This window comes from Mus caroli, unplaced genomic scaffold (assembly GCF_978045245.1).
Source record: "Mus caroli unplaced genomic scaffold, Mus_caroli_1 scaffold_11, whole genome shotgun sequence".
In the NCBI taxonomy this organism is placed as follows: Eukaryota; Metazoa; Chordata; class Mammalia; order Rodentia; family Muridae; genus Mus; species Mus caroli.
Genome location: NW_028227266.1, coordinates 117,428,771 through 117,446,669, shown reverse-complemented (window position 1 = coordinate 117,446,669; position 17,899 = coordinate 117,428,771). Strand labels below are relative to the sequence as shown.

Here is a 17,899-nt window from a genome sequence, read left to right as displayed (position 1 = left end):
TTTCCTTTAAAAAAAAAAAAAAAGTCAGTCGTGTCTCAAACACTCTAGGATTCCTCCCAACAGAAAAACAGATTTCTAACCATGTATACTGGGTTTTTTCAGTATGAGCAAACATTTCCAAGGGACAAAACGTCAGCGGTAGGCAGTTCTAACAAGTAAAGAAAGCCCACGTTACGTTAGTGGGAGGGGAATGTTACTGCAGTGCAGTTAGTTACCGGACACAAAACTCAGCAACTTGTTCTCTGAGGTTTTAGAGCAGGGTTAGCAACACAACACTGAAGACACTCTGAGGGAACGCAAGTGAGAAGCCACATGAGACTCGGTGCTGCAGCCGCCCAAACGTGGAGATTCCCCACAAGGGAATGCAGAAAGCGGTGCATGAACTCACCACACTGCCAGTCTGTGTTTTGGGCTGTTTGGAGGAATCCAAAGCAAAGATAGTGTATTCAGAGAGAAAGGCAGGCTCTGCTACCATCCCGGCTAGTAGCTGTCACAGTCAGTGTAACAAGCAGAGGCACAAAAACAAAACAAATGATGAAATACAAATCATAGCATGATCTCAAAGCAAAACACAACAACACTCAATACTACAGCCACCATCATGATGGTCACCCTCCCCAAGAAACTGTAAGCTGCTGGGATAGACCCAGCATGGTATGAACAGTGAGTTTAGGACTTCAAAGGCCAACCTGGAAGCCACTTGCTAACTGATATAGTACATAGGATGCCTACAGCAGGCATCCTGTCACCCAATATATCTGGCAACATGGTATAAAGTCCATTCTAACATAAACAATGCACAAAAGTGCAGAGGGTCAGTGGTGTGCGATGAGGAAGCTCTGACGATCTACAGAGAACAATGGCCACAGCCAACAATGCTGCACACTCCAACTGTTCTAGGAGGCTGTCGCTTACACACTACATTAACTCTCTACTAGATACCACTCGCCTCCTCCTCAGCAGCAGCAGCAGCAGCATCGACAAAATAATGAGAGGAGGAAACATCAGGAGGTGATGGGTATGGGGCATAGCTGTAGCCAACACTGCCAACTTCACACATCATCCTCCACTCACTGTGGATACCAGGTACAGATAACTTTAATGTCAATCATACCACAGGAAAAGTGGCCTAAAGACAAATGTAAATGACACAAACACTTAGGATAACTTTCATAAATACTAAAATGGATACAAAAGAGAGCACTGAAGTATACAGAAATGATAAAACACATACAAAGAACCTTATTAATACTTATGTGCAAAATCACTTTTATCAAAAGTACATACACAAGAAACTTCTGAAATAAAATCTATAAGAATAGTTCTTTTAATACATATTCTTTTGTGCTTTTTCTTTCAGAACCTATAACATCAAAATAGCAATAATCATGAATTAGATATATACCAAATTTTATTTTCAATGATTCCTTTACGTGTGTATGTTAACATCAGTTGTCTTTCCTGATGGCTCTCCACTCTATCTACTGAAGCGGGATCTCGCTCAGAGCTTGGAGCTTGCCAGTTCCAGCTAAGCGACAGCTAGCCAGAAGACCATAGGCATCCCAACTTTGTCTGCCAGGGGCTGGGAAGCCACCACACTTGCCTGGCTTTTGAGTGAGTTCTGGGGACCCAAACTACAACCCTCACACTTGCACAGCAAGGTTCCGCCCCAGACCCTCTGATGGTAGAGACTGCATTTCTATTCATGTGTAAAACTGCACAGATTACTAACACATATGCAAGCATACATGACACATGATCAGTCCATGTAAGACATGTGAGACCTAAATAGGAGCTCTGTGGCTGTCACAAACATCTCAATGGTAACTGCCTTTTGGGAGATCACAGAATAAGGATACAGGATGCTAATATTTGAGAAAACTGGAGAGAGGGTGTACAAGCTGCCCCCAAGGGTTTTTTTTTTAATAATCTCTTATGTATATATAATTATTGCAAAATGAAAATGCTGAAAAATTAATCCAGTGAAATAGTGATTACAGTTGCTTTTAAGAAAAATATGTAATAAAGTATAACATACTCTATGGTTTATAATACACTATATAGCACATTGCATAATATATAATAAATTATATATCCTATAAAGGACATGTCTGAAAATAAGTATATGCAGAAGTTTTAAAACATACACATTTTCCCTCAGGACTCTAAGGCTACAGATACTGACTAAAACGTTCACTGGTTCTTTACCCAGTGCTACATTAGAGACCATCATAATTATAGACAGACACACTTTTGGGTTATTTGGACTAGCTGCTGTTTTAATACACACTCTCAGGTAGCTCAGGCTGGCCTCAAGCTTGCTATGTAGCCAGGAATGACTTTGAACCACTGACTCCCTTGCTTCTTGTTGCCCTTTACTGGATTAGTTAGGGGTAACTATGCCAGACTAAGATAAAATTAAATTAAATTAATTTTTAAAAAAATTTTAAAATGGTGTGTTGTACATTAGTGTACGCATGCATGTGACCATGTGGCTAAATGTGCAGACCAGAGAGCTTCATGTTCAGTGTCTGCCTTACTGCTCTCGATCTCAGTGTCTTGAGACAGGGTCTCTCCCTGAAACGGAACCTTAGTAACTTTGGAGGACTGGCTCCAGCGATCCTCCAGCCTCTGTCTCCCCAGTCTAGGATTACACGTAAGCGCCATCACACCTGGTTTTTTTACATGGGTTCTGGGAATCCAAACTTAAGTCTTCACTTCTACAACAAGCATTTTACCAACTAAGCCATTTCCTAGGCCCTAAATACAGACATTTTTTAAAGCTCTTTTTTTTTTTCAATATTGATGATTAGTACTCCTAGGATAGACTCCCAGAACTCACTATACTAAATTGTAAACATTATTATCAATTATATATTAACTATGCTGAATGCCTGCCTAGCTCCAAGAATCCCATGCAAATTGACGAACACTCTGACTCTAGGCTCTCAGAAAGGCCGTTCTTGGAATAAATGCTAACTTTAAACTGAAAGCTAGACAGACTCAGAGCTCTTAGGCTTCCAAAGTTACATCATTTTTTAAACAAAACACCCATAAAAGTGGAGAAAAAAAAAAAAAAGCAAGTTTAGAAGGGAGTATATGTGAAACTTTAAAAGACCACTCCCCAAGTTTGATGCCCATCATAAAGAAATGGTGACCAACATTCCAAAACGTGGTCAAACAAAAATGAACGGTGTAGATAGATCCAAGCCTCTCACTCCCCAAAGCAAAGCAATCTAAGGTCAGATTCAAGGCCCACACCTGCCCTGCCCTTGTGTGCTTTTTTATGTCTGTGCTCTCACCAGCACCAGCTCTCGGATGCTCCCATCCCAACACCAAACAAACTGAAAGCCAACAGCTCCACTCCAACTCTCAGAACTGCTCCAGCGCCTCCATTTCTCAAAGCTTACTCAACTTCTAAGCTAAAGCCTACTTCACCTCTTCTGTGTGGTCCACAGGGAAGCCATCACTGCACAAACACTGCACAGAGCTATGTGCCCTGGGTTCCTGTCACTACCACTGCACAGAGCTATGTGCCCTGGGCTCTTATCACCATCTGAACCCCTGGATTACCTAGAAGGATTCCAACCTACCCTGCATATTTCCTGCAGCTATCTCTTCCACATCTGTGTCAATCTGTGGTGGGATAGGCAATATTTTTTCTGAATTCACTTATTTCTCTTTAGAATTTCTAATTAGTTCTTTTTTATTACTACTTAGTATAATTTTGTTTGGGCTAAGTTTTTTCTCATAATATTCTGTTAATTTTAAGAAAATGACTTCCTCACTTGTCTCATTCTAACATTCTAGACCACTGTAGTGTTTCACGTTCATCTAGAATAAACTCCTACCTTAGTGTCTAATTTGTTGGCTAACATCTTGTGGTTTAGGATTTACTTTACAGTGGTAGTTCTCAAGTGCTACCAAAGGGTAGTTACAACCCCTTTGGGCTGTCGAAAGACCCTTTTGCAAGGGTGACCTAACACCACTGGAAATCACAGATTTACATTACAATTCATAACAGTAGCAAGATTACAGTTATGAAGTTGCAAAGTAAACAATGTTATGGCTGGGGTCACCACGGCATGAGGCCTGTACTATTAAAGGGTTGCAGCATTAGGAAGGCCGAGAAGCACTCCTTTACAGGCCCGTTTAGAGAAAGATGTCTGTCCTTCCTTCTGTGACCTCCCTTCTCACCTAGTTAATCTGATTACCAAGGCTCCATCTTGGGTCAGGTTCCACCTGCAAGCTCAGCCACTAAGCCCAACAGAGGTGTGACTTAGTCCTTCATCATGAGGCCTCCCCAAGGACAGGAGCTTCCCATGTCAGCAGCAGAGCCCTGGACAGACAGCTGCAAGCAGCAGCTAACTACTGCAGCTAGGAGAACTACCCGCTGCTGCTCACTGCACTGTTCTAACTTACCAACACAGGACGCTTTCAGGTTCAGTCTCTCAATCAGCCAGTGGGAGACTTCAGGAAAAGCCTCCGCCAAGCTCCCAGGAGCCCCAGCAGAGACTCTCCTGGGGGCTAACAGAACTGCACTGAGCAGGTTTCCATTCCTACAGAGCTGCTCTTGTAAACAGCAGCCTCTGATCTCAACTTCAAGCCTCTCAGAGATGATTTTAGCCCCTCTTGGCCTATCGGTGTTTACCATGTCTGCGAACCCAGATACACCCCTCAATGACAAAAGAGAAAAAAGAAATCCATTTCTTTCTTTCTTTTTTTTTCTGGATATTTTCTTTACTTACATTTCAAATGTTTTCCCCTTTCTAGGTCTCCCCTTCAGAAACCCTCCTCCTTCCCATCTCCCCTCCCCCTGCCTCTATGAGGGCCCTCCCCTCTCCCCTTGCGTTCCCCTACACTGGGGCATCGAACACCCTCGGGCCCAAGGTCCACTCCTCCAACCGATGTTCAACAAGCCCATCTTCTGCCACATATGCGGCCAGAGCCATGCATATTCTTTAGTTGGTGGTCCAGTGCCCAGGAGCTCCGGGGGGTCTGGCCAGTTAACACTGTAAAGTCTTCATTTCTATGTCTGTGTCTATGACACTTAAGACAGGATGATGGGACCACAAATTGTCCAGGCAAAGGCTCTACACAGCATATGACCAACTGCTTCTACAGCCAGCAGCTTTGCCAAGGGCGTCTCGGAAATTCCCTGAGAAACCATCACTAATTCCAAGAAACTTTTAAATTTCGTTTTATTATTTTTATTCACAAATCTGATTGCCATCTCTCACAAAGAATAGTGTGGGAGCTGTGCTAAGGAATTCAGGGCCTCAGAAGCTGGTGACCCCTCTCACACCACACATACCAATGTCTGAAGGGCCAACTAAAGGCGTATGTTCTTACTCAGAACATACGTGCCTGAACAAGGGTCTGAGATGGCACAACTGCAGGAGACTGATGTGGGTAGACTGACTGAGTCATGTCGCTCACATCCAAGACCCTAGTTGAGGCTCTCCTGTCTACAAGGCCAGCTCTGTTTCACACACAATGTTTACAAACAAAAGCAAGTTCATGTGACTTTCCCCAGCCCCAACAGAAACACCAAGTTGTAAAAAGATGGAGAGAAATGATCCAATAAAGACTGCAAGAGGGTTCACTCGAGGTTCCTAAGACTTGAGAAAAATAAGACTTCGGACATTACTTGCCATCCCTACTCTGAAAATGCTCATCACCAGACCGGAAGGTGTAACAGACAGAGAGGTAATGTGTCAAAAGCAGCAAGCCCTCAGCTGAGGCACAAGAGAAAACAAGACAGTGAGACTCTTACTGCTAACATAAGATAATTTAGATGGAACGCAAACAACTTTTCAAAACAAAGAAAACTGAATAAATCTGAAAAGGCTATAGATTAAATTAGTAATCAAAACACTTCCATGCATAAAAATACTGGGGGGTGAGGGGGGGGATGAAGGCAGTTACAACTACCCAAGGCCAGATCAAATTCTTCTCAAATGTTTCCAAAAAGTACAAAAGGAGAGTACTAATTTGTTCTATGAAGTCAGTGCATCCTGATAACAAAATCAGAAACCAAAAAGCAAAAGAGCCAACTGCAGACAAGCATCCCTTCTGAACACATGAGAATCTTCAAAAGCAACTCAAGCCACACACCAGAAATGGTGCCGTGGTCAGACCAGAGTCCTGCAGGAAGCAAGGACACTTAACTGCAACATCCAAAATTAATTACAAGTGTCACAGTCTACAGGCTAACAGATAAAACTGCGACCCTCCTCAGTACACATGGAAGAACTGTGTGGGACTACAGATGCCACGTGGCCAGTTTAGCTTGCAGGGGAGCCCCCTGAGTTCACCCCTTGGACCTACGTTGTAGAAGAGACAACTAGACTCCAAGTTGTCTTCTGACTTCCACATGCACACTCTGACGTGCACACATACACCCCGCACCCACAAAATAGATACAGTGATAAACATTTTTAATATGAGGTCTTTTCCCATTCTGGAGGTAAGCTGTGGGTAACTTAACCGTTACCACATGAGCATGTTTCCTTCCTCTCCTACTCTGTTTCTATCATAAACTAGAGTCAGATTTTGTCAAACACCTTCCTCTGTCCTCAAATTCACTTTGGGGTGTCTTAAAATTACTATTCCAAGGAAATGTAATGTAATTTAACTTCTTATCTGCATTTACTTGCTAAACTCATTTATTAGCTCTAATAGTTTTCTACTGGAATCCTTGTAACTTTCTATATGTAAGTCCTCTGCAAAGGACATGATTTTATGCCCCCTTTAGCCTACATCTGTGTTATGTGTCCTGCCCAGCACCCACACTAAAAAGCCTCTCCTGCTCTTAGAGGAAAAAAAAAAAAAAAACACTTAAATATATTTGTTTTGGTTTGTTTGTTTTTGAGGTGGGGTCTCTGTGATGCCCTAGACGGTCTCAGAAATCCTGGCTCACATGGTATAGTAGGTATCTTTAGTTGATTTTAAACCTCCATATCTGTTTTACTTCCAAGTTGTTGCTATAACAACGAATTCTTCTCTCCTTCTGAAGTGCTGCTGGGCACTGAGCCCTCAAGAGAAAGCTGCTCACAAGAGACAACCATCCCAACAGATAAGCAAACTGCAATTTCCACACATGATGCACTTACGTGCATGCAAGCAGACTCTAAAAATAAATAAGTATTTTAGGGTCAGGAGTGGGGGAAGAGGGGACAGACAGAGATGACTCAGAGGCTACAAGCACAGGCTGCTCTTCAGAGGACCCAAGTTCAATTCCTGGCACCCACGTGGTGGACTCACAATCATCTCTAACTCCGGTTCCAGGAGACCTGATACTTGACTTCCATGAGTACCAGGCACACATATGGCACACAGACATAAACCACAAATGTAAAATAAAATAATTGCTAGAAAAGGAGTGGTTAAGAGCACCTGTAACTGCAGATGGCAGATCCATTACCCTCTAGCAGTGCCTCCTAGAGAGTCAGAACCCCTAAAACTGGAGTGATGACAGTGTGTGTCCCCATGTGAGTGCTTGGAACCAAACTGAAGTGGAAATTTTGGTTTCCTTAACAACTTAGTCATGACACATGATGTTTTTCTGGATGCTATCTTGTGAGAGGGTATGTGATGTTTGGCTGAAAACAGACACTTGAGAGGGCCCGTGATGTTTAAAAAGACTATAAACAGAACCCTGCAAACAGAGCGAGGATGCTCTTGCATTGCTGCTTCTTTGCTGGTCTCCACTTTGTAGAGAGAAACTCGCTAAAGAACTTCTCATGGTGTTCCAGCAGATTCTAGCCACTTCCATTGGCTTGTGCTGCTTCTGCTGGATGGAGCAGAGCCTCGGCTCGGCTACTGGTTTGTATTTGGTATTTACAATGAACCTGGACTGCTGGTATCCTGATAACAAAGAGTGGAATGGCCACAAAGAACGACTTCTAAACAGGTCCACAACCCCCTTGTCCTATTAACCATCCTTCTCCCTACTTCTGGTTGGTGGCCAGAAGGGAGGTTGAAGTGTTTAAGAGCCCTAAATTAAAGTACATTTTGAAAAACTTAAGCCCTACTCGGACAAAGACACAAATACTAAGATCCAGTGCAAAAGCAGCCAATGCTCTGGGCTGAGCGATCTCGTCAGCCCCCTCACACCTCCTGCATTTATAGTATACTTCACAGGAAAAGAGATACAAAAAAGATGACTATCTATCTCACGTCAGTTGTTATAGGTAATGTGTTGCTACTTTCTAGTTTCTAACCACCGGCTTAAAAATATAGGGTTTTTCTCCATATGATGCTATGTTGAACAAAATATTACTGAATTATTCTGATAGCTCCGTATATGAAATAAACACACCTATCCTCTTTAATTTTCTCCAAGAAACAGTTTGCAAGAGCTAACTGCTATTTGTGTTTAAAAACAAAAAAAAAGAAAGAAAAAGACCAGTTGAATTATTAATAAAGAGAAATTAAGTAAGTGACTCGTCAACACTGTTTCCCTGGATGTCCCCACACCCAGCACACAGCTCAGCTCCCTGAAAGCACAGCAGAGCACTGCACCAACCTCTCTGTTGGGTGTCACGTCATCAGGCTGGTCTGTAAATGAAGAGGTCCTGCTTCTAGTCCTTGTTGGTACTGAAGAGCTGGAGGAAGCCTACATTGAAAAACGATTGTACAGATTAGAAGACAGCAGTGGCTAGTATACTATTCCCTGAGAGGTTCTCTTCTCATTCCATGCCCAGGAACTCAAAACAGGAAAGGGACAGATTACAAGAGCAGGAAGGAATAACCACAGAAGAATCAACTGCAAGACTTAGCTACTAGTCACTGGGTGTTTGGCCGGACCACCCATCAATTTAGCAGACTGTTTTAGCGGAACACATAGTAAGGGTGTGGTTATATTTAGGATGAAAGTATTGGGAAACTGAAGCCCAGGGAAGAGAATAGGAAAACTCTACTATCTTTGCCGCTTTTCTATAAAACAAAATGATTCAAAATTTAAGTTCATTAAAAACAAGAAGGTTGCCGGGCAGTGGTGGTGCACGCCTTGAATCCCAGCACTTGGGAGGCAGAGGCAGGCGGATTTCTGAGTTGGAGGCCAGCCTGGTCTACAGAGTAAGTTCTACGACAGCCAGGGCTACACAGAGAAACCCTGTCTTGAAAAAAACCAAAAACCAAACAAACAAACAAAAAAACCAAGAAGGTTATCAATTTTAACTTTAAAGTCCCTGAAACATTTAATACTACGAAGTTTACAGTTAAATAGCAGGGCCAACCTCTCTAGTTAGAAGTCTTTCTCTGAACCTACTTCCACCGCACAGCTAGTTACTGAGATGTTACTAGCCTGGTTACCAGAATCATCAACACTGACAAAGACACAAATACCAAACCTGATGTCTGAAGTCTACTCTAGTGTGAGCTAAAATCAGTCCTGAAAGCATGAAACCAAAGCATCAAGACCCTCAGAACTGTAACAAATAGCTCTGGCCTCACTCTCTGCTTGCTTCCTTATACTTCCACATCTACACAGCTTTACAGAGAAAAACAATTAATAAAAACCTGTCATCCACTTGAGCAACAAGTGGACAAATGGAACTGTCACCTGTGTGTGAACACTGTTCCTGTCAGGGTAGAGCTGAGTCATAAGCACAGTGCACACACATACACACCAACGAGCACTGCACATACACAGAGAAAAACAAACATGTAAGCTACACTTCACATCAGGGCACATGCTGGTCATCCAGGCTGGAAAAGGTAGGAATGCTCATCTCTGAGCAGGAGTAATGTTTGTGTCAAAAGCAGGACTGAGAGTGAATTTAAACGACAAGAAGGACACATCTACATACCCATGCTTAATAACTTTCTTCAATAAACAGCTCTCATAAAGCCCTAGAAACTTACTAGCTCAGTCCTGCCTTTATCTGCAACAGAGAACCTGAGATCTATCATCAGTCACACCCACGTGAGGCTGAGTCACAAGTAAGAAAATAGACATGTAAAGTTTAAGGTCACCCTTTAGTAAGCATGGGGACAGAACTGGAAACAGCCAAGGGAGTGCAGTGCAGTGGGAGGTGCCATGCTGGAGCCAGGTGAGAGCATTGGCAACATTTTTATTAAGAGTCCAGGATGTAGCAACTGGTCCAGGCTACAGAGCCCTGGAGAAACTATCAGCTACCAAGTATTTATAATAAATTCCTCTTCCTCTTGCCTAAACTGAATCCTAACACATGTCCCTTCTAAAATAGACCTGAAAATCAGCATACAATCCACTAAAATCAGCTATATGCAAGTCACCTTAAGGGATAAGATATCCATTACCATTCAAGACAAGACAACGTAAACCAGGACATAAAGTTTTTAAATAGGTAAATAGGTGAATGTGCCATAAATCTTTATCAATGGCTTAGGCATCTAGAATACACATAATGAAGTCTGTGTGTTTTGAAAATGGTAGCCACTAAACCCTGTTTACTCCACAGACAGCTTTCATCCAAGTCGAGGGAAACTGAAGACCTGGGCAAGGTGCCTGCTATACAAGCATGGAGGCCTGGCATCCATGTGAAGTGTGGGGCATCACAGTTCACATCTGTAACTCTTCTTACACCTAGTGCCAATTCTGAAACCAAGCTGGCTGAAAAGGCTGAGTGAGAGACTGCAGCGGCCACCACGGGAAGGGAGAGCCCCTGGCTGGACCGAGGTGATAAAACGTTAGAAGAGCGGTTACAAACTACTACTGACTAGAGGAAATGCCTCTTGACCAGCCACTTCCTGGCTGTGATCCTATAAGGTCTGAGAAACCTTTGGGTTATTAATTCAGCTCTCCAAATACCCAAATGCCAAGAAAGGACCAGATGCCTAGAGAGACCTTTACTCACATGAAAGTATATCTCAATGTGAATTTTAAAATGGGCCTTACATCTCCGCCTCCTATGAGTCTAATCAGAAGGCCTCATCAACTGTGGATAAACAGAAAACCAAGTGATTGAAACTGCTAAAGGTACACACAGATGCGGAATAAGCACTAAAACGCCCTGTGCCCAGAAAAGTACAGCACCTGGCAACATTCAGCCCAGCCACTGACCATGCTCGGAAGCTACAAGAGAATCTCAAGACAAGCAGTGGTCTCAGGGGACCCGGATCTTTAATGGGCTCTCTCACTTAGAGACACATGAATTTAAAGGGCTGAAGACACAGCTCAGTGGTAGAGCACTTGCCTAACATGGGCAAAGCCCTGGATTCCATGAGGGTTGGGGGAGGGGGTGCAAGTTATTTGCTAAGAAAACTGGTGCTGCTCTCCAGGCTCACACTCATGTTTCCCTGCCTGGCAGCTGATCATCAGCTGACCAGAGCCTCGTCTTCATATAAGAAAAACCAGTCTAGTGTGGTAGGCCCCGCATGACCCTTGCCCTAGGAATAACGTAACTCTCACAGCTGTATTACCATAGACGGGAAGGGGGTTCTGAAAGCACGATTCTTAGCTGAAAATGAGTTTACTCTAAACTTAAAAAAAAAAAAATTACCCAAGTAGGTTTAACTGCTTACATAAGCCCTTCAAATCCTGGTCTACAGGAAGGAGACCGAGGCTAGCGACCTGGGCTCTTGCTATGCTCAATAAAAACAAAATCCTACGGGAACACACAGCAAGAACTGCTGAATGCCACCTCTGCAACGCCCAGAGAGCGAACAAGACTCCCAAGCACTGACTGAACTCTACCCTAACCACAAGGGCGTGAAGGAAAGAAAACAACCTGGACAACACCCTGACAGCCTTAGAACAGAGACCTGGTTCTGACCAACAGAACCAGGCCGTCGCTAGGCTAAGAAGCCCTATAGCCATGGCGACTTCTTTTCAGCATGTGAAAACAAGCAGGGGCCTTCCGGATGGTAAACTTTGAGTGCCAGTGCCTACCCTTTGCTTTTCGTTACGTCAGAGGCTCCTCGGGTGCTGCTCTAAGCCTCCTCCTCAGTATTTCCCCACAGGCACGCCATGCACCTTGTGAGCACCCTTCTCAGCCATGCAAGGCAAACGTAACACCCAGCGCAGCACCTGTAGGCCCTGTTAAGTGAAAACAGTGTTGACAACTACAAGTGGCTTCTTGCAGTTTCTCACTCTGGGTCTTCACAATCAATCTGAAAGGTGCAAAGAGCACACAAAATCATACCCAATTTCCTGATCCGATTAGATGTGCAGGATGTTTACATGACTGCCCAGGTTAGATACTTCAAGAACTAGGTTAGCACACAGACCTCCTAACTCCCTGTCCACCTTACCACTTCACTTTAGATGACTAACTCTCGAACTTCTCTGGGACTCACAGTAAAAATAGTAATTAATAATAATAATGTCACCATATTTCTACCCAATTCACATAGAGACACCCCTAAAACAAAAGCTTTTACCATCTTTTGTTTTAATTAGTGCAGGGTATAGAGGCTAGGCCTCAAGCCCAGGTGTCCAACATCTAGTCAATCACCCGACGGCTGAGCTACACCCACAGTCTTCACAGTAGTAGATTCTGTAGCAGGAGACATAGTTTCTTTTCTTTTTTTATTCTTCTCTCTCTCTCTCTCTCTCACACACACACACACACACACACACACACAAAATGAAACATGATCATATCATCATCCATTTCCCCTCCCCAGCACCACCCCCCTCTAAGCTCACCAGTGCTGCCCATCTATGCACCGGTTCAAGGCATCCAGTGCAGTGTGAGAAGCCTACCATAAATAAGAGCTTCCACGGATGCTCCTCCCTCCGCCCCCCACAGCTATCAACTGGCAATAGCTGCTCACTGAGTGGATCCTAGAGACCCTCCTCTAATTGTCTCTGTCTTCTAACCTGTGTTCTCATTAAACACAAAAGGTGACTTCCAGGTACAACTCACAAGCCACCTGGAGTACTACTTTCACTGTGCCATGCTACCTATCTCTGTAACCTTGAAGTTCTTCTATCTGGCAACCAAGTCTCAAATCTACATACTTCAATGTATTTCATACTTTTAACTATGGTTTAAAAAAAACGGGAATTAAAAGTATTAATCCCAGGTTGAACAACACGATTTAAAGATAGGAAAAACACAAAACTTGAATATTCATATTAGTAGGATATGCTATTTTAAATTTACTGTACTAGAGGCTGCATTACCTGGAAGGTTCACAAACACTCGAGAATAAATTGTTAGAAAAACAGGTACAATTCTGCACTTTCAAATCTCTTTAGGTATCAGTGAAGTTTAACTACTGTGAATTAGTAACTCTGAAATCAACTAATCCCAGCTTTCTAAGAGAAAAGGAAGCAACATTCACAGTATTTTTTGGTCAACTAGTTACTACAGGAAGTCCTCTCATCTATTACAGCCTGCCACTAGGAGCTGGACTGCTCTAAGTATTGGAGCTGTAGACAAGTATGAGAAATATCAAAACGAGGGGTTTTCACTGCTTTCTCATGAGCAATTTACAGCAGCTATGGACTCACTAGCAGGATGCTCATGAGCCTTTTGACTAAGCTCCTGCCTCTCAAGTCCTGCCCAAGCAGACACACTTTAAGAAACAGGTGTGGCTTTCGACTTGCACCAGCACACAGCACACCTGCTCAGTAACTCCTCCCACACACACACCTAGGCCAGGGACAGGCCATTGGACCCTTCCTCATTACAACACTGCTCCAATCACTGCGAATCAACTTGACATTCCAGTGTAGGAAGGGTTACCTACCATGGGCTTAGTCTTCACACAACATCTGCATTTCAGTCACTAGTGGGAACTTTTCAGCATGCCCTTAATCGAGCATCTTTGTCATTTTGCAATCTACAGTGGTTGTTCCAGAAATGAACCATCGTTCTTATGGTATAAAAATACTTCACCTCCTAAAGATGGTCTTCTTATATGTGAAAATCAGCCATCCGAAAATAAGGCAGCTTCCAGTTAAATATGGCATATGAGCTACATATGGCGTCCTCCACAGAGAGTAAGTCTCAAGCAATTTTCAGAAGACTGGAGAGGAATGAGAAGCAGAAGAGGTACCACAGTTCAGCACAGCTGAGGTACTGCAACCCCAGGATCCACACAAGGTACTACTGCCATGAAAACAAAGCAGTGTTCATCCCAGATTCTTAGAAAGCCTCAGGTCTTAAAGCAAAAGGTATGAGCCAGCTTTAAATATAATATCTTTATTTAAAAATAAAGAGGCAAGCTCAGAAACTCACAAGCCTCTCCTGTCTCTCTCTACACTGCCATCAGGCTTCTCTCGGGAACAATAAGGCTTCAGACAGGGCAACAATAACAAAGTAAGATGGGGATAAGGACCAAGTACACAGATAAGGCCTGAAGGATGAGCTGCAGTGTAGAGTAGAAGCCTCCTCTCACTCCTGAGGGTAAGTCTGGAGTGGGAGGGTCTATAGTGCTACAGTGGAAGATTGCTGTGCTTCACTCCTAAAATACATTTCTTATTGCTGTAAAGAGTGGGTCACAATTTACACGCTGCGCTTAACTTATCTCTTGTAGCGTCTCTCAGTCCACGTAAACAATATTTGTCTGCAGCTCGGATTCTATGTAGTAGTTCTATGTAGTAGTATGTATGATTCTATGTAGTAGTCATCTTTGGGTCTCATCACATTTTCATCTATAGGAGGAATAATATTTACCTCATAGGTTTATGAGGTTTAAGTAATCTATACTAACTACTAAATAAATGTGGAGCAGAGATCCAAATCAACGTTGTTTATTTTTAGCGCTGTATAATAATCAGCCCCCTGGTAAGAATGTATCCAGCCAATTCTTTACTGGCCCCAGAGTGCTACCATTAAAACAGCGCCAGGGCTAGCAAGACAGTTCAGATGGTAAAATGCTTGCCTGAGTTTCCATCTCAGAATCCAGGTTAAAAAAGACAGATGTGGTGGCACACTCTTGTACTCCAGTGCTCAGGAGGCAGACAGGTGGATCCCCTGGGCCTGCTGGCCATTGAGCCCAGCCTATTGGTGAGTTCCAGGCCAGGGGGTGGGCTGGAGAAATGGCTCAGAGGTTAAGAGCAATTGTTGCTCTTGCAGAGGACCAACCCACATAATGGTTCAACCATGCATGACAAGTTCCCTGGGATCCAACACCATCTTCTGGCCTCACACAGTGTACAGACAATACAGACAAGACACTCACATAAAGAAATCCAGAAATCTTTTTTAAATAGTAAAATGAAAAGAATAAAGCCCGAGGGATGAGAAATGACACCATGGTTGTCTTCTGGCTGCCACATGCCCACGCACGCGCGCGCGCGCACACACACAATAAAAAAAGAAATCGTGTAACTAAATGTTTTTGCATCCTAAATCTTCTCAGACTATGTTTCTAGAAACAGAAAGCTGGGTCGTTATATTTAATTACCCAAACTGCTGCCCAATTAGCCAAACTGCGACCTTTCTTGAACCATGGGCTTTCCAGGTTTCTAACCATAAAAGAAAAGACGTTCGTGTTCAATCTACTGATATTCAGGGAGACTGGGGAGAGATTCAGCAGAAACCCTCCCCTCCCGTCCTTCACACCCGGAGCGCTGGAGAGGGGTAGTTTGTTTCTAACACGAACACGCCCCCTTTTCCCAACCCGAAACCATACTCCCTTAAAAAGCAACGACCTTCCAGAAAAGATGCAAGAGCCCGGTTGCTGACAGGCTCGGTGCCCGTCCCGTTCAGTGTCTGCCCCTGAGCCCTGTCCGCCATCACCCAAGTTATGCGAAGTGACTAACTCGTGACAGGCTTGATCGCTGGACCGCCGCCCTCGGCTCCTGCGAGCAGCCTGGCCCTGGCAGGCTCGACTCTCTGCCTCGATCAGGGTTTGGAAGCAGGAGACTTATAGGGACCTGGTCATTCTGGGTGCGATGTCCAGGGAACCCAGAAGACATTGGTCATATATGGGGCAGAGGGCAGAGGTCACATATCACAAAGGACCTGGGTTGCCCCGCCCCCGTCACCACTCTAGAGTCAGGGTCTCTGACGGGCGAGAGAAGCTCCCCACGCAGGACCCGAACCCATCGCACCCATCTGTCAGACCCGGTTGGTCCTTAGTGGGGAAACTCCGAGGTCAAATGTCCCGACCGGTCCCGTCACCCTGCACAGGGACGGAGTTTTGGGAGAAACCAGGCCAGGGTTCCTACACAGGCTGGGCTGTCCCAAACCTTTCTGGGCTACGGTTTGGGGTGGGGGGGAGTCCTGGGGCGGAGGTCAAAGGTCATGGGGGAACTTCGCCCGCCTCCCGGGCCTCGGCGCAGGGGGACGACGTACCTGAGCAGGGGCTAACGCCTGCTGCAGCTGCTGCTGCTCCTCGCTGATCTTCTGCTTCAGCTTCTTGAACATGGCGCGGCGAGGGGCCGGCGGCGTCTCTACCCGCGGAGCGGCCGGGCCCGGGCCTCGCCGCCTTCCTGTGGAGCTGGCGGGCACCTCGGGGCGCTCGTCGTGCGGGTGTCGGCGTCGCCGCCGCCGCGTCTCTTCTTTCTGGGTGCCCCTGGCTGGCCTCGGCCCCCCATCCAGCCCCGTCAGCGGCGGCGGCGGCGGCGACAACGGCAGCAGGTGAACGCGCCCCGGGCGCCTGCGCGGTCGACGTGGAGCTTGCCAGGGGCTGGCTACGGAGCGCCGCGGCGGACAATATGGAGGCGGTGTGGGTGAACGCGCGTGCACAGTGGCGTCTGCGCTGACTCTAGCAGGGGTCTTGGAGCTGTGCTGTCAAATAGGGAGCATCCCACCACTGAGCACCACAGTGAAGAAGGCTGGGGTGAGAGAGGATAGAGCTAGGAATGCAGAAGTGTATTCAGTGTCGTGTGGCACGATCGTTTAGAATTCTCTCGAAAGGTTTTTGGATAGTGGGTTGGATGGTTAATTGGCTGGCTGACTGGATAGATGACTAGTTGGTTCGCTGGTTGGCCAGCTAGTTGGTTCGTTGGTTCATTGGTTGGTTGGTTGGTTGGTTGGTTGGTTGGTTGGTTGGTTTAAAGAGAAAATCTGGGGCTGAGGGTGTAGAACATTTGCCTAGCATATGCAGGAAGGATTGGCTCTAGCCCCAGCACTGCATAAACTGGGTGTGATGGTGTATACCTGTAATCCCAGCATCCAGAGGTAGAAGCAGTAGGACGACAAGTTCAGGGTCATTCTTGCCTACATAATGAGTTTAAGGCCAGTCTGAGCTACAGTGAGATCCTGTCTCACACATAAATAGTCTGGCTGAATTAGGCAGACTGGCCTTGAATTTGTGATCTAAAGTGATTTTCCTGCCTCCAGAATAGCTGAGGCCTACAGGTGCACAATTTTCTGCCTAGTCAGAATTATCTGCCTTTAGTGCTTAATATCTGTGACTGCACTCCAAAGGAGCTGTCTTCCCCTACCTAGACTTTTCCATCTGCTGAGAACCCCCTACACTTGCACAACATAGACTATTTCTGCGACCTCTGCTCACGAAGACCCATATGACATTTCGAAACTGTGGGTTCTGCACAAGCCACTACCTGGATGGCATCCATTCAGTTCTGATTCTTTGAACAGAACATTAAGAACTGGTGCATGGCGGCGTACACCTTTAATCCCAGCACCTGGGAGGCTGAGGCCAGTTGATCTCTGAGTTCCAGGCCAAATGGGCCTATGTTACATAGGGAGACCCTGACTCAGAGAGAGAACCAGATCCACAGGTTTAGGCCTCAGTCCCACAAGACTGCCCTCAACTTCCAATGCCAGTCACATGCCTGAGGAGGAGATTCATAGTCAAAAACCTAAGTGAAGGAGTCCTGTCTCTGGGCATATATACTACCTTGTCTTAGTTTGCCTGCAAGAACTCAAGGCAGGAAGCTGGAGGCAAGAACTGAAGCAGAGGCAAAGGGGGAGTGCTACTTACTGTCTTGTTCCCAGTGGATCGCTCAGCTTGCTTTCTTATACAACCCAACACCACCTACCTG

The 17,899-nt window shown here is 45.1% G+C and overlaps 1 protein-coding gene across 13 annotated transcripts in view; it reads right to left on the bottom strand.

Annotated features, from left to right (window-relative positions):
* Positions 1 to 16,575, bottom strand: part of Golga4 (golgin A4) — an 83,713-nt gene extending 67,138 nt beyond the window's left edge. For 5 of the 13 annotated variants that reach the window (XM_029481999.2, XM_029482001.2, XM_029482000.2 and 2 more), the window contains exons 1-3: positions 16,242 to 16,572; positions 8,531 to 8,620; positions 389 to 487 (exon numbers count right to left, since the gene is read on the bottom strand). In XM_029481999.2, the coding sequence (XP_029337859.1) occupies positions 389 to 487; positions 8,531 to 8,620; positions 16,242 to 16,313 (261 nt within the window). In that variant the 5' untranslated portion in view covers positions 16,314 to 16,572. Of the gene's footprint in view, positions 1 to 388; positions 488 to 8,530; positions 8,621 to 13,835; positions 13,856 to 16,241 lie in introns of those variants that run through there. The other 8 variants (XM_085828163.1, XM_085828166.1, XM_021171268.3 and 5 more) reach the window with 6 other exon arrangements.
* Between the last annotated feature and the right edge of the window lie 1,324 nt (positions 16,576 to 17,899).